The 27,003-nt window shown below is 55.9% G+C and overlaps 1 protein-coding gene across 5 annotated transcripts in view; it reads left to right on the top strand.

Annotated features, from left to right (window-relative positions):
* The first annotated feature begins 3,573 nt into the window (after window positions 1–3,573).
* TANGO2 (transport and golgi organization 2 homolog) overlaps window positions 3,574–27,003 on the top strand; it is a 37,860-nt gene continuing 14,430 nt past the window's right edge. Inside the window, exons 1-3 of one of the 5 annotated variants that reach the window (XM_026486310.4) lie at window positions 3,574–3,623; window positions 15,489–15,584; window positions 24,561–24,649. In XM_026486310.4, coding sequence (XP_026342095.1) covers window positions 15,529–15,584; window positions 24,561–24,649 — 145 coding nt within the window. In that variant the 5' untranslated portion in view covers window positions 3,574–3,623; window positions 15,489–15,528. Of the gene's footprint in view, window positions 3,624–3,985; window positions 5,819–5,856; window positions 7,954–15,488; window positions 15,585–24,560; window positions 24,650–27,003 lie in introns of those variants that run through there. The other 4 variants (XM_026486311.4, XM_026486306.4, XM_026486307.4 and 1 more) reach the window with 4 other exon arrangements.

The following is a 27,003-nucleotide window of genomic DNA, read 5'->3' on the forward strand; positions in this document are numbered from 1 at the left end:
GAGTACAGATTCACACAGGTTGCATTTTTCTGCCAGGTGGAGAGCAGCCACCTGATCCCTGCAGTGACACAAGGCACACATATATGGCCACAAATGGGACCATAATCCTTGGTCAGCACCACTTAACTTTGTGGTGGTGGTGGGGGCACCAGTGGGGTTGCTGCCTGTTGGGGCTTATTTCAGGGGGTTCAGGAGATGATGGCCCCTTGGCCAGTGACTCAGGCTCACGCTTAGTTCTGAGCCTTTCCTGCCCTGGTTGCACCTGGAGATAACCAGATTCTCAGCCCACCACATTTCCCATGTCTACCCAGGGAGTCACAGGACCATGACAGTGCTAATGGGGAGACCAGACATTCATGTCTTATCCACCCACATCAGGGGTCCAGAGTGTTCACACCATAGTTGCTTGCTCAGAACAAAGAAAGTGAAGTGCCGCAGGGCCAGAACTCACCACTGGTACCACCATTGGGTTCCCCCCTGTGGTACTGATGCAGTTTTGGAATATAGGTGAGGTTCAGTGGAGTGGAATCCGGAGCTGATGACCAAGAAAGAATTCTTGAGGCGTCTTTGGTGCAAAATGGTGGTTTATTAGAGCACGGGGGCAGGACCCATGGGCAGAAAGAGCTGCTGCCCTGGGGTAGTGAGGGGTGGCTGATTATATACTATAGGGTTGGGGGAGGTAAGGAAACAGGGAAGTTTCAAAAGGATTTTCATATGTTAAAGAAGACTCACAGGATACCCTAAGGTTGTTTTTCCCTCTAGCTAGGCATTAACAGGAAGATAGTCGGGAACTTCCTGGAGGAACATCACATATCCCACCCAGGAGTGTGGGGGGGGGGAGTTGCAAGTTGTAGGCTTATGCTTTGTCTTCAGCTGACCTTCTTCTCTCTCATCAGTACCTGGCGCACATAGTAAATCCACCCTAGCCTTTTAGAGCCAAGCAGCCACCACCAGTCAATTGGAGTTGGCACTTGAGATGAGAGCCATTTGACACTCTGGCATAGTGATGTTGCTTGTAGCTTCGGGCAGATGGAATGCAATGTCCTTCTCTGGAACACAGGGGCCCCTATGAGCTAGGTAGCTCTTGTCCTGTAGAGCTACACCATTGGTGACATTCTGAGCCAGCTGCCATGTGGGCGGGGGGGGGGGTGGTTCTCTTCCCTCCATTAGGAGCGGATCTCATTAGTCCAACTGTCCCTACAGATTTCTCTAGGGGCATTGGGCCCTGGTCCTCCAGGACCCCTATTCTCATAGTGAGCTTGTGGCCCAGCATCATCCCTTCCCCACACACTTGCTGATGGTGGCAGGAGGGGCTGGACAGACCTCCGGTAAGAAAGCAGAGGGGAGAATTGTGCTCCCAAATTGGCCTAGGTGAGGACTGCCTCCTGGCCTCCCATTCCAGGCAGGATTCTGTCCCCCAAGCTGGATCACCAGCCACATACAGAGGAGTAGGATAGACAGTGTCAGTTCCAGGAGGACTCAAGGCCACTCTCTTGGGCAGTGGGCCCACCATGGCCCAGGCTCAGGCCGGGGTCAGTAACAGTAAAAAAACAGGGTAGAGAGCCCCTATCGCATGACCACTGGCACAGGGACCAGTAACCTAGTCTCCTCCCTCTCTCCCACCCTTTCTACCCAGCTGCTGGACAGCTCTGTGGGGACATCCCTGGGACATGTGAGCAAAGCTATAGAGACAAAAAGGTTTCAGCTGGAGGTCAGGAAGAACTTCTCAATAGTGGCAAATGTTCAGAGACTGAAAGGGTGACCAAATAAGGCAGTGAGCTCCCCAACTAAGGATGTGTGAACTCTTTGCAGCCCTGAGACCCCAGAGTTCAGCTTCCCACCCCAACTCATCTTATCTGGTCTTATCTGCTCCATAGCACTGAATGTTGTCAACTGGAGTCAGCAGAGACAAAGACTATCAGAGTACCTGACATGGCTCCATCCAGATGGGGAGAGTGTAGCTAGAAGTGGGGCTGGCCCAGGGCCATATGCTTTTGTGGCAGATGAGGATTTGAACCTCTGTCCAACCCATGCATGACTGCATACTTCTTTCCTAGCAACAGGAAAGCACCATTCTGTGCCCCCCTCTCCCGATGGGGTGTGGCCCAGAGGTTTGGGGCAGACCACTCAGCAACTGCTGCCTTGTACCCCAGGGCATGGTCACACATGCCTAAGCCCCAAGTCTTCTTACCTAGCTCTATCACCTCTTGGGTGGGCTGAAAAGTCTGGCTGCCCAGAGGGAAATCACTGGCACCAGCCTAAAGGATTCTGCTGCTGTATAGTGGAAGGAAGGAGCATGCATCAAACTGAGTCTGCCGCCTGCTGGCCGTGAGTCCTTGGATATCTGGAGTCCTCAGTTTCCATGTCTGTAAGGTCTCCTGTTGGGTTCCAGGAGGAACGCAGAAAACATGGCAAGAGAGTGGGATGGAATAGGCATTTGGGTGTGTTAGGAAGGTTTGGGATCACTCTTGGCTTTATTGATCACCAGTCAGGCCCTTTCCCTCTTACCATTTTCCACAGGGCATGAGTGCTCTGAGTCAGGATCGGGACAGTAGGTCTTCACACAGGACTATGGATCTAATCCAGCCACTGCCACTGCCATCTTTTTTTAAAGTGTTGTAACTGCTCTGAGCTTCAGTGTTTGCATCTGTAAAATGGGGGACCCTGGGTTTGGGGTGCTTAGCACATTGTTATTATCCTTAATGTAGCTGTCATCCTTGTCATAGTTTGCTGAGTGCCCACTTTGGAGTAGCCCTTGGGCCCTGGGCCTCTGACTCTCCACTTTCCCCACACTCAGGCCCCAGACACAGCCTAGAGGTCACTGAAGGCAGGGAGCCCAGCAACTGCCTCTGTCCTGTTGAAAGGGCCCCAGTCAGTGCCCCTTCCCGCCCTCTTGCTCACTTGCTCACCCTTTACAGCCCAGGATGGGCCAACTCTTCAGCCTAGGGCCTGGGCCTGCAGAACCGCCTCCAAGTGGGCTCAAAGGCCACAGTGGCTGGGTGGGTCTGGAGTGCCCAGTTCCAGGGTCTGTCCTGAGTGTGGCAGGATTGCGGGAGGGTAGGGGTGGTGGTGGAAAGGCCAGAGTGGCAGAGGCTGAACCGAACTGGGAGCCTTAAAGAAAAGGGAGGGATGGTCAGGTCTAAAGCCAGTAGTGGGTGTGGAACAGGACCCCGCCTGAGGGGCGGGTCCGGAAGTGGGCATCCCCCTATCTCTCCCAGAGAAGGCCGCCAGGTGGTTTGGTGACCTATGGCCCCCGGAGTTCACACCGCGGCCCTAATGGGTCCACGAAGGCATGCCCTTGGGGCGGCCGCAAGCGGCAGTGACCTCCGACGGGCGTCCTTCGGGGTGGGGAGCCGGGAAGCCTGGGAGAGCCGCGGGGGTCACGAGAACCCCAGACGCCCGCGCAGCCCCGAGGCTTGGCGCAGCCCTGGGGGCGGGGCGCCGGGAGGGCTGCAGCCCCCGAGCGACAGAGCGCTCAGCCAATGGTGCTCAGGGTCGCGGCGTGTCGCCCCGCCCCTGGCGGTGCAGCCCAATGGCGAGCTCTCAGAGGGCTCGGGGGCGGGGTCTGGGCGGCAGCGGTGGCGCGCGGGTGCGGCACCCGGAAGTCGGCGGCGGCGGAGGCGGTGAGTGTGCGGCTGGCGGCTCGGGCCGCGGACTCCTCGCCCTGAAGGGCCGGCCCGGGATCGGGGGCGCGGGGCTCCGGGGGGCGCGGGTAGGGAGGGGAGGGGCAGGGCCGCACCTCCCCGCCTTGCCTGTTTCCCTTTCCCGAGGCTTGGAATGGAAATCCTACGGCTGGGTCCGGAGAGACCAAACTGACCTCGACGAAGCGCCCCATGCGTTACTGGAAGGCATTTCCAGTGATCCCCGCCAGAATGGAAAGCAGGGTCCATTGGCAGACCGGGCCGGTCTCGCTGCGGGGAAGCAGAGACTGGCGGGGCTGGGAGCTGCGTGGTCGCTGCAGGGTGGGTGGGCTAGGGCCTCAGACAGTTCTGAAGCCCTGAGTCACGGTGCCACCTCCCTGTGGCCTGTTGCGGGGCAGCCGGGTGACAGCTGATGTTTGTCTCAGTAGGCAGCAAGTGCTGGATCATGCCTGCGCTTGGACACGCCTTTTCTGGGGTGGCTTAGTCAGTCAGACCATCCCCCCAGGGCATCGGGTTGGGGCTGGGCAGGGCTGCACCGAGGCAGGGGCTGGCTCTGGTGCTGGCCTTTAAGACCCCCTTCCCCAACCCCAGGGCGTCAGGTGCTTCATGGCCTCGCTCTGGGCCACAGCTTTAGAGTGAGCCTTCTGCCCTTGGACCAGTCCCTGAGCCTCAGCCCTTTTCCTCCAGCAGGGATATCACATGCTGGGCTCAGGCCTGGCGTCCTGCTCCTGACCTGCTGACTGCGGTTTTGCTGCTGCTGTTTGGGCTCAGAGCTTTCTTCCATGAGGCAGATGTGACGTGATGGCAGCTATAAGGGGTGTCTACAGCTGGTAGCACTTTGGAAATGTTTTCTCAAACTTGCTTGTTAATCCTCTGGGCAACCTTTTTGGGCAAATGTTCGTTGGTTGGCTGCTGTCCACGGTGAATACAACTCAGGCTGAGGGGCAAGTGGTGTTCCCAAGGTCACTCAGAGCCAGGGCCAGGTCCCAGTGCCTCCGTTCCACCTGGGCCACTGTCTTAGGATCCTGCCTGCTTTGGGTGACCTGTCTGGTGAGGTGGAGGCACAGCAGAGCCTCTGTCCCCTCCTCTCCAGGATCCTAGTGCCCCCGTGTGGTGGCTGGGCTGTCCTGGTGCCCCCCCCCCCACCTTATCTGGCCTTTGACCCTTAGCCCCAGTCCTGTGCCTTCATGTTACTGGCATGTCCACAGACTGCAGGCCACTCAGACGGGGCTGCTGCCACAGCCTGCTCTGATGTGTGGTGACAGCAGCCTTCCCTGAATGAAGGGAACAGGCTGTCAGTTCTGCCCCAGCTGCCCAGCCCCCGAACTGTTGTTATTGCCTCATGCTTTGTGACCTCATTTTGTGGGCTTTTTGATCATTTCACTGTGGATGGAACTGTGTGTGGTGTCTTGAGGTCTCATTCCCATGCCTGGCTTCTGCATCAGAGGGTGAGCTCTCTGTAGGCGCCCCTGGTGCCTGCCCACAGACGAAGTGTGCCTGTTACTTCTGAGGACTTCTGTGGAGAAACGAAGGGCCTCCAGAGCATGTTTGGAAATAAAGGGCCCATGGCATGGAGGCTGGGAGGGCTTTTAGAAGTGGTGCCACACTGGTCATTGACGCTCCAGGTGTGCAGGAACTGGGCCCATCCTTTGGCGACATGTCGGTGTGTGAGGGCACCACCATGGAATCTGGCATTGTTGGTCCAGACCATGGAGTTGGGTGATGAGCTCCGTGAAAACAGGGCCGCCCCAGGTCATCAAGCTGTCTTTCCAGGTTATCGTTGCAGCATTTTTTTTTTTCTTGTTTAACTTTCTTCTTTAGATTTGCAAAAATGATACATGTGCATTTAGAAGTATAAAAGGCTGTCCACCATCTCTTCGTGGCTACGGACACTCAGGGTAATCCTGGTGGGAATACTCCATTGTCCTTTATTAAGTATGGGGGCAGCAGGGGTCACTGTGAGGCCGGGCTGGCCCCTGGCTTGTGGGGAAGCCAGGAAGGGCTAATGTAGAGGGGCTGCCCTGTGTCCAGGGCTTTCTCTAATGCTCATTTTCCCCTTCATTTGTGTTGCTCCTTTGAACTGCAGGGACAGTGACTCTTGGTGTGGAGTTGAATTAGTGCTCCCAAAATATCGTGGAGATGTCAGAAGAGAGTATCCCTGTAGAGAATTTGTCATGGTGAGATGCCACTTAGTCAAAATGACAAAACATAGATTGTAGAATCCTCTGTTGCTGAGCTGGGAGGAGGGTGGGGTGTTGCAGTGGGCCGGCTGCTCAGAATATTTACAGACGTCAGGGTTTTCTCAGCCAAGGCCCCCGAACAGCACAGCGACACTGTGTTCCCATGTGTGTTTACCTCCTCTGCTGGCAGCCGCTGGGAGGACATTACGCATCGTGCGAAAAGAGCAGCGCCTGCTTTCCAGCTCCGCCCCTGGGGGCTGCCACCGTGCTAGCGCGGGCTGCGCTGGGTGCAGCCGGGCGTCTGGCTCCTGGGCCCTGTCCTGTGAAGCCCAAGGGCCCCTGTCCTCTGCATGGCCCCCTCAAGACCAGATGGCCAGGCTGGCTAGCCTTGAAAATGTATCCTGAAGTGTGTAAAGTGCTTGGCATAGTGAAACGGGGCTGCCGATTCTCTGGCCCAGGTTACCCCTGTTCAGAGCCTTCACGTCTGCGGCCAGCCGGTGGGAGATGGATGTGATGTGAACCGGGAGCCTCACTTTCCAAGTGTCTAGGCCCTCTCGGCTCTGTGTGGAAGCCACAAGAGCTCCCCATTCATTTGTGTGTATCCGTGTCATTCTTTGCTGCATTCTGACCTCGCGTGTCTCTCCTCCATCTAGAGGCCTGTTTGCCTTTTCAATTGACAAAGGAAAGTGCTCCCACTGAGGGTGCCGGCCCCCCTCCCCTGGCACCCAGGTTGTCAGGTGTGGTTTTGCTCTCTGCTCAGGTGGTGGTGTCATTATGCGGAACTCTACAATAGCCCAGCTGCGCTGGCTTCTGCTTTGAAGGGTTGTGCTAGGAGCTGAGTCCCATCTTGCCCGGTCTCCCACGGACAGCCTCTTTTTCGGCCTTTCTTTCCTCCCTATGCCAGCCTGCCCGTAACAGTGCACATAAAAAAGCCTGCTGTGAGAGTGCATGTGTTTTAAATGGCCAGCTCCGTGGGTTGTACAGGGAGCCCAGCCACACTACCAGCATCCCTACCAAGGTATGCCAGCACCCAGCTGTCCCCTATGGCTCCCCAGACCAGGTGGCCCTGCCCTGACTTCAGCCCTCAGGGATGAGTCTTGCTTATTTCCGGCTTTGGTACAAGGGCTGAGGCGGTGTGCTGTCTCTGCCATGGGGCTGCTGGGGAGCCGGGGCTCACTCAAGACTCACCTGCTTGCGGCGCTTCACGGACATTGGCACATGCTTAGTGCTGGGTGTGACTAGCAGGGGTGGGGCATGGCCCAGCACAATTCATTAGAGTTTTAGAAGATTCTAGAATAGCCAAGAAGGAGACTCGTCCTCCAGATAACAGAGCATGTGCGGAAGCTAAGAGGCCTGCCAAGCATGCAGGACCCCGTGGAGCCCTGTGACTGGGTGTCCAGGGTATGGCTGAGCTGGGACAGACCGGACGCCTGGCACCTGGGAAGCAAGGGGGTCTGCCCACCAGAGCATGGCACAGGCTGACCTGAAAACTAAGCCAAAATAGAACCATACAAAGAAGGCAAGGGAAAGGGGCTTTCACTTTGGGACAGGGAGGGTGGCCGCTACGCAGTAGTGTTGGGAAAACTTGCGGTAAAGTAACAGACCATTTCCTATAGGCAGTGCCATAGGCAAGGCTGCAAGACAGGGCAGGAGTGGGAAGAAATATGGGCAGCTCGTGGAGCAGACAGACCATGAGCCTGCCCATACCACTTGTACTGTGCTACAGATCAGTGCAGCAGAAGCCCAGGATTCAATACCCAAATCGGTGATTCGTGGATACAGGCAGGCAGGTGGCTGTAAGATGCGCAGCCCCTGGGAGTTGGCAGTGTAACCATGGTGAGAGTGTTTCCTGCCACCCTGAGGAGGGCAGCAGTGGCAGGTTGTGGTGCTGGTAGGACGCCCTCTTGCCCAGCCAGTGTTACCTGTACTGGATGTTTGGAGGGAGTTGGGCCAGGTCTGCTCACCTAAGAGCATCATCCTCTGACTGGCCTTTCCGCCTCCTCCATCCCTGTCCTAGGAGGGTCCTCAACCCATCTGCAGAGCATGTGCTTAGGGATCTTCTGTGGCACTCTGCAGAGGGTGGAAACTTGATGGGACTGAAACACGGAGCAGAGCCAACAGGCAGAGTGAAGGTGCGTGTCCGCTGGGAAAGCCGTGCGGTGACTAGCAGGCTGGGGACAGTTGCCCCTTGGTGAGGACAGACCTGCACGACCTGTGGCACCGGGGGCCTGGCCTTCTCTGGGTCTGTGTGTCACCCTCCCAGAGAGCCAGATTCTGTGGCACCTGCCCCTTTCCGGTGGCGGTACTCTTTTCCAGCCCCATCGCTTGCATGGCTTCCCCTCTTTGGGGGGGAAGTGCCCAGTGGGAAGACGGGGCAGTGGGGTCCTATGTGTATGGTAACCCCACAGCACACGCCCATACTTTGCCAAGGTAGGTCTGGAGGCATATAGCCGACCAGATACAGGGCTTTTGCAGAATGAGTATACTTGGAAGCTTGCCAGATGAGAGAGTGCTCCTGGATAAGCTGACTGTGGGAACCAAACCACACACTCCACTGGCCCACAGGAGCTGCTGGTTGTGGCCACAGGAGGCGTGGAGCCTTGGGCTGGGGATGGATGAGTGGGCAGCGGGTGTGGGAGGACGGGTGGGCTGGGAGGAGGGGAAGGGGGCCAGGCCTTGGGGCAAACACTGGAGGAGATGGTGCTGGTTGGTGTGGGGTGAGTGGCCGGCATAACTGGTGCGTGGTGCCCATTAGCCCTCAGGCAGGGTGGGCCAGCAGCCGGGTGGCATCTGGAGTGCACAAGAGGGAGATGGGGGTCGGTGACCACCCCCAGCAGTGCTGAGGTCTCCCCATCTCCCGGCCAGGTCCTTCCCTGTCTGGGCTAGTGGTGACAGTGAGGTCCAGTCAGTGTGGCTCTTGGGCCCCACTTGCCTACTCTCCCACTGAGCCTCTGTGAGGTTGCTGACCTGCCCTCCCTGGCCAGGGAAGCAGATCCTCACCATTGGGCCTTCCTGGTGCCAGGCCTTGTCACCACACGGCCCTCACCTGAGCCACGGCAGCCGTCACTGCATCTTTTGGCATGTGGCCCTGACCCATCTTTGGCCCAGAGAACTCTCGAAAGCCTTATCAGCAGATGGGCTGCAAGTGCCTAGAAAGCACAGGCACTGTGCTAAGAATAACTTGTGCTGGACTTCTGACCCATTCTTCCGGTTTTGCCTTACCAGGTGGTTAGAGCCGGGGAAGGCGGGAGCTGTGATCTGGGAAGACTTCCTCTGGCTTTCTCAGAAGAAAGGGGAAGCCCGTGGCTGTGGTTTGAAGTGAATTTTGTGCTTTTGCCTCACGCCTCGTAGGTCCTTTGGGCCGGGGCTCAAGTCTGCCCAGGGCTTGCAGGTGTGTGCGGGGAGTACAGGCCCTGGGCCACACAGGTGGTTTTCCCGGATCTGCCCGGGGTCCTGGGAGGACCTGGCAGAGGTGCACACTCAGGCTGGTGGAGGCCACCCCGGGGACACAGCACTTCCTCCCACAGTGTGTTTCTGGGCAGGCCAAGGACATAGTGGGCGTCCCAGGATGAGTGGGCAGGTGTGAGGTGTGTGTGGGTGTGCCACTGTCATCCGTGAACGTGCAGCTTCACGCACCTGCTCAGCCTGAGTCACAGTCCCTGCCTGGGCTGGGGGCCTTTGTCAGACGCCATCAGAGAGAGTATGCTTCAGAGTTGCAGCCTTTCCGTTCCCCACCAGACGTCATGCTGGCCCTATTCAATTCCAGGAAAGTCCTGGGTAGTTTTTCACAACAGAGTCATCACTGGGTCACAGAGGTCAGCTTTTTACGTGAAATCTTGGTTGTGACAAAGATTGCCTGGTTGCCGTGTGCAGCTAAGAGCGTCTGTGAGTTCTGGAATGTGGCGTCGCTAGGAAGCCATGGTGTGGATGCTCCAGAGGCTGGGAGATTGAATGACTGACTGCTGATGCCGCTTCCTCACCAGTGGGGCCCAGCCCCCTGGCTTTCTTTATGGAATAGTCCAAGCCATAGTAAGCGCCTCTTTGGGTATGCACAGCATGAAATGATATGTGCCCCCTGCCCTCAGCCACTGTGCCATGCACGTGTTTTGGGCACGTGCCAGGACGGTCGGCCACCTCATAGGCTCCAGTTTCCAGCCCCATTGCTTGCATGGCTTCCCCTCCTCGGTCTGGGCCACTGTCTGGGGTCTTCCATCCCTGTGGGCAGCTCCGAGGCCCGGCTGCACCCTTGAGTTTGTGGCATTTGTGAAATAGCACCCCCGGCGGGACCACGTGTGGACATGGTGACTTTTTGTTACCTATCACCAGCTTTTTCCCAGGGTCGACCACTGAGAGAACAGGGAGGCCTCCAAGGCCACTGCAGTGGGCACGTTGGCTTCTTAGAGTTTCCGTGATGGGGCTGGGTGCGGGGTTTGTGGGTGTGCCAGGGCGGTGCTGGGGACAGTGCTCGGGGTGTCCTGGCCTTCTGGGCGGCTGCCTGGGAACAGAGGCAGGGTTGGGAGGACCACTTGATTCCAACACCCCACGTGTGCCTGCTCCTTGGCTCCGTGTGCAGCCAGCAGGCACCCCCCACATGCCCCTCTGTGTGACCTCAGGTGCACTGCCGAAGCTCTGGGGAGAGGGGAATCACCCCTGTGAAGTGCCTGGCACGGGAAACTTTTCCCCAGCTGTCCTGTCCTCTGCTCTGTGGCACCGGGGGCCTGGCCTTCTCTGGGTCTGTGTGTCACCCTCCCAGAGAGCCAGATTCTGTGGCACCTGCCCCTTTCCCGTGGCGGTACTCTTTTCCATGCGCTGGATTACCCATCTGCCCTCCTGGTTGCTGTGAAGTCAAATGAGAGAAAAGGAGGGAAAGTGAGCCCTTTCCATGTGGAAGGGACTGGTCTGTGACATTTAACTGCCCTCCACAAGCCTGGGGTAGGTGTGCACATCACCACTGTAGCCTCCTTCGCCTGCTGGGGGGGCCCACAGCATCCTGGGCACAGCAGGCAGAGGTGGGGTGTGGCTTCCTTCAGTGCTGGGATGCTGCCAGGCTTTGCTACCTCAAGGTGTTCCCCCCCTTGAGTTGCCAAGGCCCATGGGTGAGGTTCCTCATCAGACCTCCTTCCCAGGACCTTCCTGCCTGTCTCTTTTTCTAGCCATGGGCTGGCCCTGACTTGGGGGCTGCCATGGGTGTGCAGACACTCCACGAGGGCCTGGGCTTGCATGCCTGGTGGAGGTGGGGACCAGGGGGGCGGGGATGTCACTGAGAAAGCCAGGCATGCTTTTGCTGGGGACACCACTCTCCTTTACACATTTTACCATCTCGGTGTCCTTCAAGGGTGAGCACCCCATGATGAGCAGAGAAGCCACCAAGCATGGATGAGCTCCAGCCCCATTGGGCATGGTGGGGCCTATTGAAGTCCTTCCCCATCTCTTTCCCACTGTGCTAGCCTCAGAACTGTGGGAAATGGAGAGCCATGTTTTCTTAGGGCCCTGAGTGGCCAGGCAGGCAGACATGCAACAGCAGGACCAGGACGCGGTTTGCCCCTGTTAGCAGTCCCAGCCTCCTGCCCGCCCTGTGCCCAGCCTACGGGACAGTGACTGGGACCACAGTGGCTGTATCCACAGCTCGCTCGGGGAGCCCTGAAAGTCAGCAGGAGTGAGAAGGTGACCCAACAAGTAAGGTGTCAGGGAGGATTTCACCAGGGCCTGGGCGGGGGCGTGCTGGAAGAAGGGCCCTGCACCCATGGGACCTGGCTCGGTGAATGAGGTTGTGGGGGTGGTGGGACATGGAGCTGAGAAGGGGTGGGGCAGTGGGCAGCGGGCCTGGCTTGAGTGGGGGGTGAGGGATTGGAGAGAAAGGCAGTTCCTGATGGTCCCCTCCCCAGGGGCTGGCTTTCCTCTGGTCCTTCCCTCCCAATGACCACGTCTTCATCGAGGCCGCAGCCCTGGGCTTTGTGTCCACACCTCTGGCACCAGGCTGCCTGGGGACCCATCACTGGCCTTTCCTCCAACCACAGAGCCCTCCCTGCTACCACTGTCTGGAGGGCTGGTCTGCCACCCACACAGGCTGGCTTAGGATGGGGAGGTCCTGCAGCCAAGTTGGAGGGCTCTGCTTCTGGCTTGTGAGCATCAGTAGCCAGAGCTGCCCTCAGTGGATGGCCTTGCCTGGCAGCTGGGCACGCAGCCCAGAGAGGTGCACAGCAGGCCAAGGCCTACATTATGGCCTCTTCTGACAGCCCAGAGCTGCATGTCACTAGTGGGGCAGCATGTCCCTGGTGGAGCAATCCTCAGAACAATCCTCTGCCCTGGTAGAGCTCTGGGTGGGTGGGATTTCAGAAGTGATGGGTTGGCAGGGCTTCTCCCACTGACCATAGTTGGCCTGGTTGCCATAGGCTGTGCCAGTTGGCCTCTCCTGCAGTATTCTCATTTGTGGGAGAGACTAGCTTCCTGGGAGTGAGAAGGCCTGTGTCTTCTGTGCTGGACCAGGGCAGTGTGGCAGGTGCCCATCAGCTACACCTGGCGGGTGGGGCACTTAGGGCCCCAGGAGGCCCCACATGCTTCCTACCTCCCTGCACAGCCTTCTGGACAATTTGACCTGTCTCATCATCTCTGCCTAATCTGCTCATCTTTAAATCCGCTGCTGAGTTTTAATCCGTGGTTACTATAGCTTCTGGTCCCACAAGTCCTTTCCGGGGCTTGGGGAACCTCCTGGTTTACTCTTTCTCACATCCGTTGCCTGCAAATATTCTCAGACTTCTTTTTCTGCAGCTGGAGCCTGGTTGGTTTATGGGATGCGTGGGGATTACTTTCTGCTGGTCCTTGCATGTGGCGCTCTGTTTCATTCCGTGGTGTTCTTTCGGACCGTCCCACTCTTTGTCCTTGAGACAATTGTGAGACTTCTCAGAGGTCTGGCGTGAAGATGAGAACTTCGGTTCTCCAGGTGCCTAGGAGCTCTGCTAGTGCGGGAGCCCCTCAATCCAAGTCTTGGCGTGAGGACCCCCAGGGTGGTCCTGGCTATGCTCTTGTGGCTTCTCAGGGACTCTCCCCACTTTGTGTGCTGTCCCTGTGATACCTGGGGGTGGCTGTGGATGTAACCCACCCTCACCCTAGGAGTGGTGTCGTTCAGGGTCCCAGCTCTACTCAGGGGAGGGTTTCCTACTACTGTCCCGTCTTGGGGCAGCCCCGGGCCTTGTCTTCAGTCTCCCTCACCTTCACGGCCACCAGATCCCAGCTTGCCCGGATGGGCCAGTGCCCCAGGGCAGGAATAGCTAGCGCACTCTGCTTTCTTTCCTCTCTGGGTCTCCATGGTCTCCAAGATATTGGCCAAATCCTGCATGACCTTGTTAGTTCTTGGCTGCTTCTAAGATATTTTCATGCTCTTTCAAGCATTGGAGTTGTTTTTACTAGAAGGGTCAGTTCCAACAGCCTGCCCACCAGTCTTGATATCGTTAGGTAAGCCTAGGATGATGGCCCTAGTCAGCACTAGCAGGGCAGCCAAGGGTGGGAACCCAGCCTGCTTCGGTCACCCTGGGGCCCTCTTCTGCATTGGGCACTGCCTTCGGCTCCATCGTGTGAGGGCCGGCGGCCAGCATCTCCTGGCACCCTGCATTTCTGCGGTGGTCACCATGGTGATGTCTCACCTGCACAGCCGAGGGTTTTCCTGAGGCCAGGGATGGGTCCCCTGAGGCATCACCAATGCCCATGCCTGCAGGGGCTGGGAAGAACATGGGGCTGAGTCGTGGGGATCCCTCTAGGGCCTGTGGGAGCCAGTGGTGACAGTAGTGGGGTCGATATTTTCTCCCTGACCACCTCCCTCTACTTCCCAGGCCAGCCAGACCAGTGAGCAGAAATGAGTGGAGAGGCAGGGACAGCATGGTGTCATCCACAGGAAGACATCCATGTGGCTCCCAGCTGTGGTCTTGTCCTCGGTGCCAGCCTCAGGCTTCAGCCCCTCCTTGGCTCTTCCGTGTTCTGTGGCCAGATCCCCTGCCACCTGTCCACCTACCCACCCATGCTTGGGTGGGCACAGCTTAGTTGGCAGGGTCTGCGTGGTGGGAACGTCCTCCTTCTGTGAGTCCCAAAGCAGAAAATGTTTTACTTCAGAGACCCAAGAACTGGGAGCAGTTGCACTGGCATGGGGGGGGGGCTCTCATCTCTTCTCTGTTCACCTGCCCAACCCCATGGTTGGGGTGCACCTCTCTCGGGACTATCGTGTGTGGGTGGTGGGGACCCTGGCCTGGGGCAGTGAGCTGGAGCCCCTCTCGGCCCTGTCCTGCTCCTCCCACACCTGAAGGGGGTGCTGTGCTGGTCCCCCTGCCCACCTCCATGTGGCTTCCCCAAGGCCTGGGCGCAGAGGGTTAGGAGCGGCATAGCGTTCATGGTTTGTATTGGAGCGAGGATGGGCAGGGTCTGGACATCTCATCCCACCTTCTGCCAGCTGGGGCCCAATCCATAGACCCTCTTTACAGGTGCAGACCCCAAATCTTGCTCTAGTAGATGCTGTGTGCTTATTCTTCTGGGGGGGCAGGGTACTGCACAGACCCTCCCCAATCCCAGGGCACCCCAGGCTAGTGCACTTGGGGCTCAGTGGCCTCCTTTAGACGCATGCACACACACACAGTCACACACAACGTGTGCAGACTGTGCAGAAGCACACACATGCAAACACCCATACATCACTGTACGGCTACACATGTGCACAGACCTCGAGCCTCACGTACACGCACATACACCCAACACTCCCTCCCCCCCTGCTCAAGATCCTTTTCTGGGGGCATCTTTTTGGCTCCCTTCAATACCTCCACAAGCTCTGTGTTGTCCCTTCCCTGGCTGTGGCCCCTGGCTCTGCCCTGCAGCCGTGTCCTGGCTCATACACACATGCAGGACTAGAGACCCTCACAGTCACCTTGTCTAGGGTCGGTGGCCTCAGGATCTCACCTCTGTTCTCAGCTCGGTTACGGGAAAATATCTGCTGGCCCTAGAGGCCGCCAGGCCAAGGGCCTGTGTGTGCAAAGGCAGGCACTTTGTCTCCGCTCCCAACGACCTGGGTGCCTGTCCATGTCACCAGCATCTGTGTTCTGCCGCTTGTTTCCACCTGCTTACCTGAGGTGCGCAGGGCCCTCCGGGGGCCCTGGCTGCACCTGCGCTGTCACGAGTGGATGGTGTGGGCTGAGGGCCTGCTGCGGCCACTGCTGCAGAGCGTCCCTAGGCCGGTCGGCTGGGATGCAGCCCTGCCTTGCGGGGCTAGGGACTGGAATGGGCGCCATTGCCAGGGGATGGGATGGTTCAGTCTGGGCGCTGGGCACGGAACAAACCACAGGGCCACCCCGGTGTGGTGTGGGAGGGTGCCCACCTCCTGCCCCAGCTGCGCTTGCAGTTCTCATTCTTGCTCCCGTGGCCACCCTCCACGTGGTATGCCCAGGGCCAGTGAGCACTGCAGGTGCAGCGGGATAGTGCGGCCCGTGGTCATGTGTGTGAGCACTCAGGGAGATGGTCAGGTGGTGCTCGTGAGCGTCCCAGTGTCTGGCATATGGTGCTGCCATGTCCAGCGAGGGTCAGGGGCATCCCAGAGGCAGTTCTCTTCTGGGCCAGGGAGCACTGCGGATTTGGGGAGGCAGCGTTGTGTTGTCTGCTGTTTATTCAATGCATTTTTTTCCTTTTCCTGCAGACTGGTGACCCTGTGTGAACAAAGCTGCTCTCAGGGACCCATGTGCATCATCTTCTTTAAATTCGATCCTCGCCCTGTTTCTAAAAATGCATACAGGTAACCCCCTTGCTCTGTGTCTGCTGTCCTCCGCTTGGCCTCAGGTGCCCCACAGTCCCAATGGTGCCCAGGTGGGGACAAGCTGTACAGGCTGGGCTTGCCCTGTCCAACAGCAGTTACTGAGTGTGGGGAGCGGCAGCGGATACCACCCGGTGGCAGGAACGCTGAACTGACGTACAAAGATGCAGAGATTTAGCTACTTAAGGTCGCTCCATGGGCAGGACAGAGGAGCCATGTGGGGCCAGGTAGGGGCGCAGCCCTGTGGTTTCTGCAGGGGCCCCAGGGGCAGCAGAACTGGCTTGATGAGCAAGAGCCCCATGTAGATTGGGCTGGTCTGTATTGCCAGTGGTAAGTCTGGGTGGTGGTGGCAACACAGAGTCTGTGGGTCCTGAGCTGGGGAATGAGGGTGGGGGTTAGGAAGCTGGGAGACCAGCAGAGGAGGTGGGGAACTGATGCCAGAGAGGGGTGAGACATGATCCAGTGCGCCCCCCTCCTCCCCACGACCCTGGGCTCTGGATGTGCCCCTCTGTTCCCTGGGGTACCCCAGCGGGAATTCATCTGCATTTTTCCAGGTATGAGGCTGAGGGGTAACCCACAACCAAAAATGACATTTTAACCTCATCACTAGTGCAATTGTTTGGGAAATTTTCATCATTTTAAAATCTATACCAGAAATGATTTGAACCATTTTGACCAGCCTCTTAGATTTGAGTCACCATTGCAGAATTGCACAGACACCATGCTGCCTAATTTCGTGCTGAATGAAACTCACTGCAGGCCAGGGGTTGGGGAATGAAGAGTCCCCAAGTGTTCCCATCATGCAGAGGAATGGACAGCAGGGCCAGGCCAGGGTCCGGGGGCTGACCCTGAACGACCCCTGGCAGAATAGCTGTTTCAGTCAGGGTGCAGCCAGTGGGTAGGATCCAGGTGCAGTGATTCGAGCAGGGGAGGTGTAACATACAGAATTATTAACTATAACAGGATTGGAATGCCCTGGTCAGAGCCCCATCTTCCACCCTCAGGCTGAGAGCCAGACCTTGCTCTAGAGGCTCAGCCACGGTGCACTGGATAGCAAAGAAATTGCTGGGGTGCCACGGCAGCAGAACTTGCTAGGAGTCCGCCCTCCGCTGTGCTGGCAGCTGTTGAAGAATACTGGGGGAAGGTGCTGGCCACTGGGTGCGTGGGGGAAGCTGCACGTGTATCGGGACTCATCCTGGGTGAGCCGGGCATGTTGCCAGGGGTGTCCTTAGCACCTTGCAGCCGGGAAAAGAAGCCTCTTCTCCTGCGGTGTCTCTCCAGCGCCCTCTACTGACAACACTTAATATGGTGCCAGCCAGAAGTTCAGCTCCTTTATCAGGAGGAGGCAATGAAGGGCAAATTTGGGGCCGAGACGTAATAGCTGGATTACTGACACGGTCTACCCCCTTGGCTACTGAGGTTTCATGTATGTGCATCCTTCTGTGCTCACGTGAACTCTCCTGCACCAACAAAATGGCTCTGTTTTCACCTGATGAGTGAAGGATTTCTCACACGGGGACATGCAGGCTGACAGTTCGAGTCTGTTGCTGGCTATATTCACTACCAGATTCAGCCGCGACCTCCCTGGATATGCTGTTTCCCGAGGAAAAGAAACATGGGAAGAAGGAGGAAGGAGGTCTCTCTTGCTTTCACTCAGGACCTGTGCGTCACTGCCAAGACCTCTCCTCGTAACGACTCCTTGTGGATTGTGATTTGAGACAGCCTTAGCATTTCTCTCCAGTGTATTCCAAAGCCCTAAGGCAAAGACTAAATATGCCACCTCTTGTTGTTTACCCTATTGCAGGGGAGGGCAAGAGGGGCTTCCAGTGGCTGCTCCTACTCTAGCTGTGGGGCTATCTGGCCCGTGATATACATGCTTCTGTACGTGTGTGATGTGAGAAAAGGTTGGGAGGAGCAAGGAGGGGGCCGCCTCGGGAGGGACACTGCAGCAGGGCCAGTGAGGAGAGGCCAAGCCTGGGCCTGTCAGAGATTGGAAGGGGTTCCTGGTGCCTGGAGTGGAATGGGGAGCAGGCCCTGTCTGTGCAGTGCTGCCAGGAGCTGATGGTGCCAGCAGGACCTGCCCCAGCACCCATCACTTGGGCTCCCTCCTGCTTTAGCCATCCCTGTCCTGGCCTGGGATGCACCAGCCTCTGCCCCCCGCGTTGGCATCTGCTACTGTGTCTTCGTCTCCCCCCCACCTAATAACTGGCAGGAATAGGAGTGTGTGCCATTCTAACCATTGACAAGTGTCCAGTTCAGCAGCATTAAGTACATTCACATCATTGTGCAACCATCCCTGCCATCCATCTCCAGAGCTCTTCATTGTCCCCAACTGAAACTCTCTCTCCACCAAACACTGGCTTCCTGTTTCCCTCCCCCCAGCCCCTGGCAACCACCAGTCTGCTTTCTGTTTCTATGACCTTGACTACTCTGGGGACCTCGTATAAGTGGAATCGTAGTATTTCTGTGACTGGCTTATTTTACTGGCATAGTGTACTCAAGATCATGTGTCAGAATCTCCTTTCTTCTTAAGGCTGAGTAACATCGCACTGTATGCAGGACCACATTTTTATTCATTCATCTCTTGATGGACACTTGGACTGTTTCCACTTCTTGGCTATTGTGAGTCATGCTGCCATGGAGATTAGCATACAAGTGTCTGTTTGAGTCCCGCTTTTCATTCTCTTGGGGGTACACCCCGAAGCAGAATTGCTGGATCATATGGCAATTCTGTGTTTGACTTTCTGAGGAACTGCCAAATTGATTCCCTTAGGTGTCTTTCGATGGCCGTGCCATAGGCTTCCCAAGCCATGTCAGCCCATCTCCGTTTGGTGGTGGAGTATGTCTTCACGGTGTGTCATCGTTGTGCACTGTCCAGACCAAGTTCTCTCCCACCAAAGCAGACAAGCCAGGTGCCAGGACCACCATCCACTTGGATTGTGCTGCCCACCAAGCTGGCCCACATGGCTGGGACCCATCGAAGACCCTGTGCTCCGTTTGCTCTCTTAGACACCTTCAGTATCATCACACATGCAGTGGCCTCTTGGCACTTGGGGTAATGAGAAGCACCTGGTTTTGTTTGTAGGTTAAGCTCATCCCTGCAGTCACTGTTGCTCCAGGCTCAGGTGGTTGTGAAGGGGACTTTTATAGCTGGAATGGTGGCCATCATTGCCATGTAAAGTTGACCTTTTTTTTTTTTTTTTTTTTTTTTTTTAAAGATTTTATTTATCTATTCGACAGAGAGACAGCCAGCGAGAGAGGGAACACAGCAGGGGGAGTGGGAGAGGAAGAAGCAGGCTCCTAGCGGAGGAGCCCGATGTGGGACTCGATCCCAGGACGGTGGGATCACGCCCTGAGCCGAAGGCAGACGCTTAACCGCTGCACCACCCAGGCGCCCTAAAGTTGACCTTTGAACAACATGGATTTGAACTGTGCAGGTCCACTTACATGCCAATTTTTTAAAGCGCAGTACTATATATAAATGTATTTTCTCTTACAATTTTTTTTTAAGATTTTTAATTTTTTTTGAGTAATCTCTACACCCAACTGGGGCTCGAACTTACAACCCTGAGATCAAGAGTCATGGGTTCCACCGACTGAGCCAGCCAGGCTCCCCTCTTTATGATTTTCTTAATAATGTTTTATTTTTCTCTAGCTTACTTTATTGTAAAAATACGGTATGTAATACACATAATATATAAAATACATGTGAATTGACTGCGTTATTGATAAGGTTTGTGGTGAACAGTAGGCCAGTACTAGTTAAGTTTTGGTGGAGTCAAAAGTTATACATGGATTTTTGGGGTGCCCGGGTGGCTCAGTCGGTTAAGCGTCTGCCTTCGGCTCAGGTCACGATCCCAAGGTCCTGGGATGGAGCCTGGTGTCAGGCTCCCTGCTTGTGTGCTTTCTCTCTCTCTGTGTCAAATAAATAGATAAGATCTTAAAAAAAAAAAAAGTTATACATGGATTTTTGACTCTGCAGGGAGGGGGGTTGGTGCTCCTAATCCCTGTGTTCAAGAGTCAGCTGTATATGTAAATAATTTAAACATCTCTCTGCCCTACAGAAAAGAACGAGACATCCTCACCTTTGATGGTGTGGGCAGTGTCACCCTCAGCTCTGCCATTGCCAGATGCTGAACTCACGGGAATGTGTTTTCTGGCTTCCCAGGAGTCAGTTCCTGACAGATGAGCCCCGCATGCCCTGCCTGGGACCGGCCCAGCGATGGTGGCGCTTCGTCTGAGCCTGCCACTTTGTAGGCCTGCTGGTGAAAGGCGTGGCTCCTGAAGAATTTCTTCTTCTCTGGAGCCTCATTCAGGCATCGTATCATCTGTTTCTCCACTAGAGAAAGCATAACCCACCGCGGTGTATGCATCTTGTGGTCTGTTCCGCCCAGATGTGGCAGTCCCAGTGTGTTGCTGAGTGACACTCACTGGGCGCAGGCAAGGAGGGAGCCAGCTCCGCACCTGCCCAGGCAGTGAATGTGAGCATGGCCACTTCTGCAGAGCATCTCCAGGCCTGACGCTGGGCTGGGCCCTGGTGTCATGGATCCCATGGTCTACACCTCCTATCCCCTGTGTCACCATCCCACTGCCCCTCACTGTTGGGGATGCCCATCCCTCCAGATGTGGCAGCTGTCCCCATGTCACATCCCACTGCTGCCTCCCCGAAGGCACTGCCCTGGCATGATTCCCCAAATGCCCTCGGGCCTCCCCGTCTGTCTGCTTGGTGCTGAGCTTGCCTTTGTAAGGTGGGCTCCTTGGGTGTCTCTCCCTCCTGGGGTTGCTCTGGCATGGTGCATCACGGCCCCTGCCCAGACGTGCGATTCCCCTGGGTGGTCCCAGCCTCTGCCTCCCAAGCCCATTGTGACCTGGCACTTGGAAACTCCAATTTTTGGTGATGGTTACCCAGTGTGAGTACTGTCTGGGTGCCTGTTGGGTCTGTTCGTACAGATGTTAGTACCGATATCTGCAGCACTGCAGCAAGGAGCGTAGCAGATAAATTATTTTAGCAGCCTGTGAGATGCTGACTTAGAACTTTTCCGTGCTGGCTGCAGCTTTGCTCAGGGGTCCCAATGACCTTGCTCTGTAGAGGTAGCGGTGTTTCCCTGGGATTCCAGTTATTTCCCTGATTGTAAAGGGGTACATGCTCTTTGAAAAAAAGTCATACCCTACAGGATGTATAAAGTAAAATGTGAGCCCCCATAACCCCTATGGTAGGCTGATGGTTCCCAAGATTCCTGCCTCTGCTGTACACACCCATGTCATTCATTCCTCTGGTTGCATGTGGGACTGTGTGGCTAAATGTGAGGGGATTTTGCCAATGTGACAGAAAACCCTAATCGGTTGACTTGGAGTTAGTCAAGTGAGAGCAGTTCTGGGTGGGTCTGGCGTAATCAGGAGACTCCCAAGTGGAGCCAAGCTCCCCCTGAAGAGGTAAGCTGCTGTGCTTGGAGGGACCCATGGCCAGGAACTGGGGGTGGCCCCCAGGAGTTGAGAAAGTTCTGTAGGATGGGAATTCTGCAGCGACCTCAGGAACGTGAGGAAGAAGCTGAGCCTCAGCGGCACCCTGCTGGTTGGCACCTTGGGTGCTAGCTGCCTCAGGGGCCGCTGAGCAGGGCACCTAGCACATGCGGGCCCGTGCTCCTGACCACAGATTGAGATGAGAAGTAGGCGTCGCTCTGAGCCGCTGTATACGCACACTGTGTGTGGCAATTTGTGAGGCCCCATAGAAAACCAGTACGCTCGCTCTGAGCCGCTGTACACGCACACTGTGTGTGGCAATTTGTGAGGCCCCATAGAAAACCAGTACGCTTCCCATCAGGTAACATTCTCATGGCTGTCACGTAACCACCGTCTTTATCAAAATATCTGTTTAAACTCATGAGCTGATTCCCCTTGTTGGCTCCAGTCTGGGGGGGCTGCTGGGTGAGCTGTCCCATCCTTCTGGTGGCTTTCATGGGACTCATCACTGCTGGTGACGTCACTGGGCCATGAGCCTGTGCTGCTAAACCGCTACCTGGTGCTAAACTCTCCCCAGATGGTGCACAGACTTGCTTCCTCAGATGGTGCAGAGACCCCCCCCCACACCCCATAGTACACAGATTCACCCCCCCAGATGGTGCACAGACCCACCCCAGATGGTGCACTGACTCACCTTCTAGACGACACACAAGTCACTCCCCCAGATGGTGCACTGACTCACCCCCTAGATGGTGCTCAGACTCACCCTCCCAGATGGTGCTCAGACTCAGCCATCCCAGATGGTGCTCAGATTCAGCCATCCCAGATGGTACACACTCACTCTCTCCCCCAGATGGTGCGCAGACCCCTCCCCCCAGGTGGTGCGCAGACTCACTCTCTCAGGTGGTGCGCAGACCCACCTGATAACTCCAGACAGTGCACAGACCCACCCCCAGATCATGCACGGACTCACCCCCAGTAGTAGGCTGAGGAGTGGCCATCAATGATGAGTAATTAGTGGTTTCAGTTATTAGAACAAAACAAAGCCTTGCTGTCCTCAGACCCCCTGAGGTGGGCATGGCCCCTGCCCCTGGGCGCTGTGGCACAGATGGCCTTTTATTGGTATTGCAGTACCCAGAAGTGGTGAGGGAGGGAATACTTTCTCTTGCTTGGAGCCTTGATGTGGGTACTCATCGTGCCCACGTTTCCCAATTAGGTATTAAATGGAATCCCCAGCAAACCACTAGCAGTTCAGCCAAATAGCGACTCTTGTGGCAGAAATAACCCAGCAGTTAATATTCCTAGTTATTAACAAACACATGTCACTGCTCCTTTTTTAAAAAATAGTAGGGAGTTGAAAATCTTAGGACAGAAGGTTCTGCTTTGTCAGCTTTTTTGTTTGTTTGTTTTCCCTCCCTCATTTTTTCTTTTCTGGAGACTTATGTAAGAATCAGAACCGGAAACCAATAGCACCAGTCTCCGTTTGGGAAGCACCTCCCTGGCCTCCCCGGCCTCCCTGGCCCCTCTCACCGCAGGTGGAAGGATGAGTGAGAGGAGGAGCGGTGTTGGGTGTCTGAAGGAGGACAGTTTCCTGACCATATGGAATGACCTCTGCCCACAGGGGTTGGTGGGGTGCCCAGCCCACACAAGCAGCCTATGGGAGCCTTGCCAGCCGGGTTGGATCCAGAATTGAGTCGCAGAAGGAAGGGCCAAAGCAGATGTGGCAGAAGATAGGGGTCAGGGCCCTGCTGGCTTCTCCCTGAGGCTGTCTACCTCAACCCGGGGCTGAGGTCCGGAAGGTGGAGCTGCAGAAGATCGTTCTGTGAATGGCTGGGGTTCGTATCAGGGTCGCCGATTGCTCCCTGAGTTCCTGTACCCGAGACCTGGAGCAGCCTGGGGTGCGGTGTCCGGGGATAGAGAGCAGCTGCAGGCTGGACAGGTGTCCCAAAGGTGGTGAGACCCCCAGGGCAGATCTGGAGGGTTTGATGGCCACGCACAGCCCTTGGCCATGTTGGTGCCTGTGGCTGGGACTGCATGGGGAGGTACAGAGTTGGGGGGGTCACACACTGTGGGCACAGGATGAAAGCACTTCTGTGGGCCTGGGCGGTGGTGCAGGTGCCAGTTTCACTTTCCATTTTATGAACAACTTTGTCAACTCCTATTTTACCACAAGCAAATGTTCATTAACATTTTTTTAAGGTTTTGTTAATTTGAGAGAGAGAGAGTGCATGCGTGAGCAGGGGGGAGGGGCAGACGGAGAGGTACAAGCTGACTGTCCGCTGAGCAGGGAGCCTGACACGGGGCTCGATCCCAGGACCTGGAGATCATGACCTGAGCTGAAGGCAGACTCTTAACCGACTGAGCCACCCAGCTGCCCCTAAATGTTCATAAACATGTAAGAGTCAATACAGAAATTATTTTTGAAGATTCCTTAGGGTCTGACCGCTGACTAGACTGACTTAGTTTCAGACCCAGTGTGACCACAGGTGGCCAAGCCGTAGCTCCTGGCCCCACATCCTCTGTGCACCTGCCCGTGGTGCTCAGAGGGTCCTTTGACTGTCACTTCTTAGACCCAGAGGTCTCATGGACGTGGCAGTCCCACTTAGTCACTGTCTGTGTTCTTATTTAAAATGGCAAAGCCAACCGGAAACTTTGTTTTCTTATGTTAAAACTGGAGCTCTTTTGAAAACGTTCACATCTTTTCTACTTGCCAAGAAAAAACTTGTTGGATGCATAATGCAAAAAACTAGAGAAACACAGAAGTTCTTACCCACTTCGCCCAAACACCCCAAAATGCAGGACAGCAGCCTCCAGAGATCCTGTGCTCTGCTGCTCCTCCAGGTGTCCCCAGGGCCCTTCCGGTGGGCGTGCTCCCATTTCCAGGAAGTCCTGGGCTCAGGCTCATTGGGAATGGCTTCAGGGAAAGGGACAGATGGACCGAATGGGTACTTCTCTGCCACCGGGGCACCTGGGACATGCTTGGTGCCAGCTGCTCAGGGCCCTCATCTGTGCAGGTCCTGCCGCCCTTTCTGGGTGAGTGGGGGTATGCAGGGTAGGATGGGATATGCGTCTTTGCCCAGCATCACCTCTTTCTTCGGCAGGGTTCTGGGGCACAGTCTTGGCCGAAGGCTCCCTAGGAAACCCACTACTCTGGAGCCATCACTGACCTCTGTTTCCTGAGGGTTCCTGTCCTCTTTAGGACTTGCCTGTGTTACTGTGAAGGCAAAAAAAAAATTTTTTTTAAAGATTTTATTTATTTGACAGAGACACAGTGAGAGAGGGAACACAAGCAGGGGAAGTGGGAGAGGGAGAAGCAGGCTTCCCACTGAGCAGGGAGCCTGATGCGGGGCTCGATCCCAGGACCCTGGGATCATGACCTGAGCTGAAGGCGCTTAACGGCTGAGCCACCCAGGCACCCCTCAAATTTTCTGTTAACAGGAGAAAAAAATTGCCTTTTCTGTTTTCCCCTGAGACCTTTAGTCATGCTTTCTCTTTCAGGCTCATCCTGGCGGCCAACAGGGATGAATTTTACCACAGACCATCCAAGTTAGCTGACTTCTGGGGGAACAACAATGAGGTCCTCAGTGGTGAGTCTTTCCTCAGGGGGGCGGCCACAACATGGCAGGAAGTAGGAGCTCCTGAGTGCTTTTAACTGTTACTGGTGCTGCTTCTCAGTGTAAGTGCAGAACGAATGAGTGGCCGCTGACTGGTCCCATGGGGGAGGCTCCCAGGTTGGGTCTGGGGCCAGCACTGAGGTGACCAGCCCTGAAGTGTCTGCCCAGCACCGTCCACATGTTTCATGGGTTGTGGATTCTCAGAGAAGTAGCTGGAAGGATCAGTTGGTTTTATTTGGATCCACCTTTTCGCTGTGGGCGTGTGGTTGGGTTTGTACGAGGTGCAGGTTCACATTCGGTCACTCTGTGCAGCGTCATAATGGTGGGCATGCATGTGTGCGCTCATGCTGGCACGCCTCGCTCCGGAGCTGGTCTGAATTTGGGGAGCAGAGGCTTGCCTGGAGCACATGGGAGCTGCACAAGGAGTTCCCACAGAGGGAGGGGACAGCTGTGTCCCCTGCTCGCTCAGCTGGCAGCCTCCCTGAGTGCCATGGACAGAGAGCAGTTTCTGCCCATGGGGCAGGCAGGGGTCTACTTGGAGGGCATGTGGACAGGTGTTGGCCAGGCCAGGGTCTCTCTGCCTGCGAGCTAGGCATCAGGGAAGCACAAGGGAGCCTGGCAGACCTGACAAGAGTGCTCAGGTGCCCAGTGGGCTGATTGGGTAACCTCAGGCGTCTGGAGACACCAGGTGTGCCCTGCTTTGCCTGCAATGTCTAAAAGCTTGACTGTGGAACTTCCACGGAAGGCCTCCTATGTAGGCTGCTTGGGCGGTGGTGTGAGGAAAACACTGTCCAGGCTGGATCGTCCTGGTGCCATGTGGGAAGAGGACAGGGGTGGGGAGACTGAGGGGAGACTGAGGCAGGGCAGTGTCGTGGACAGGAGATCTGACAGGTGGTGGGGAAAGCTGCTGTGAGGCTGTGAGATGAGACCCCTCTCGCTGAGTGCAAGAGGGAGAAGAGGCTAAGTCTCTGGATTCTGTCTTGGCTTCCTCAGAAGCTGCACAGGAGACCTTGGAAACGTCTAGACGTGCGGACAGAAGTGGGGGGCAGGAGACCCCTATTGTGTAAGCTCCAGGTACTTCAGTACAGTAACCCAAGGGGGGCCATGTATGTGGGGTCCTTGGCTGGGCCATGGCTCTCCCAGAGGTCGAGGGTCAGGCCTACAGGGCTACTTGAGGAGGACTGAGGGGAACCTGTGGGCCTGGCCAGTACCATGCCAACCATCCTGAGCTAAAGTAGAATGGAAGGGGGTTATGGGGATGGGGATGGGGCAGGCTGTGTATGTCGCTGCTGCAGGGCATGAATGGTAGGCTGTAGTGGCATGGGGGTGGGGGAACTGGTCAGGGTGGGTGGGGTGAGGGGTGAGGGCCTGATGACACTTCTTGAGTGTCTTTGTAGATGAGGACACTGATGAACGGTTAGCCTGTTTGGGCTTCTTTGGCCATCCTGGCCACCTGGGCACCATGCTGCTTAGGCACTCAGGCCTGCACCCTGCCCCTAAATCAGGGCCAAGCCCTGCTGAGGGGTTCTAGCCACTTGGAATCCTTCACCCTTTGTAGTGATTTGGAGTTGGTCTCTGGCATTCTGATACGGGGGTCCTGCTTAGTGGGAGGGCGGCCCTTTTGCACGACAGTGCTAGGTGAGCCCAGTGGCCACTGCACCAGTTAGGGCTGGAAGACACTAAGATCCACATCTTCCCACCATCTGACATCACCCAATTGTGTGCAAAATTGTTCTCTAATTTTGGTTCTCCAAATGTGATCTGTGAGCTAGTAGCATCAATATTGCTTGGGAACTTGTTAGAAGTTTGGAAAAATTGGGGTATTATTTTTAAAATACTTTTTCTGTTTCCTGCGCTCTCTTCTCAATCTCTTTCCCTCTCTCTGCCTATTCACATGTATGTTAGTTTTCTTGAGGTTGTCCCACACTTCGATGATGCTCCGTTCATTTTTTTAAAAGATTTTATTGATTAGTTTTTTAGAGAGCAGGTGTGCACATGCATGCATGCATGGGGGGAGGGAGAGGAAGAGAGAGAGAATCTCAAGTAGGTGCACCACTGCACCCAGAGCCTGACGCAGGGCTCAGTCTCACGACCCTGAGATTATGACCTGAGCCAAAATCAAGAGTGAGATGCTTAACCAACTCAGCCACCTAGGCGCCCCGATGATGCTCAGTTCATTTTTAAAAACCCTGTTCTCTCTCTGTTTCATTTTAGATCATTTCTATTGCCATATCTTCACATTCACTAATCTTTTTTTCTGCAGTGTCTAATCTGCTTTTAACCCCATCGTATATGTTTTTTATCTCACACGTTGTAGTTTTTATGTC

The sequence above is a fragment of the Ursus arctos genome, unplaced genomic scaffold (genome assembly GCF_023065955.2).
Source record: "Ursus arctos isolate Adak ecotype North America unplaced genomic scaffold, UrsArc2.0 scaffold_34, whole genome shotgun sequence".
NCBI classification, from domain to species: Eukaryota; Metazoa; Chordata; class Mammalia; order Carnivora; family Ursidae; genus Ursus; species Ursus arctos.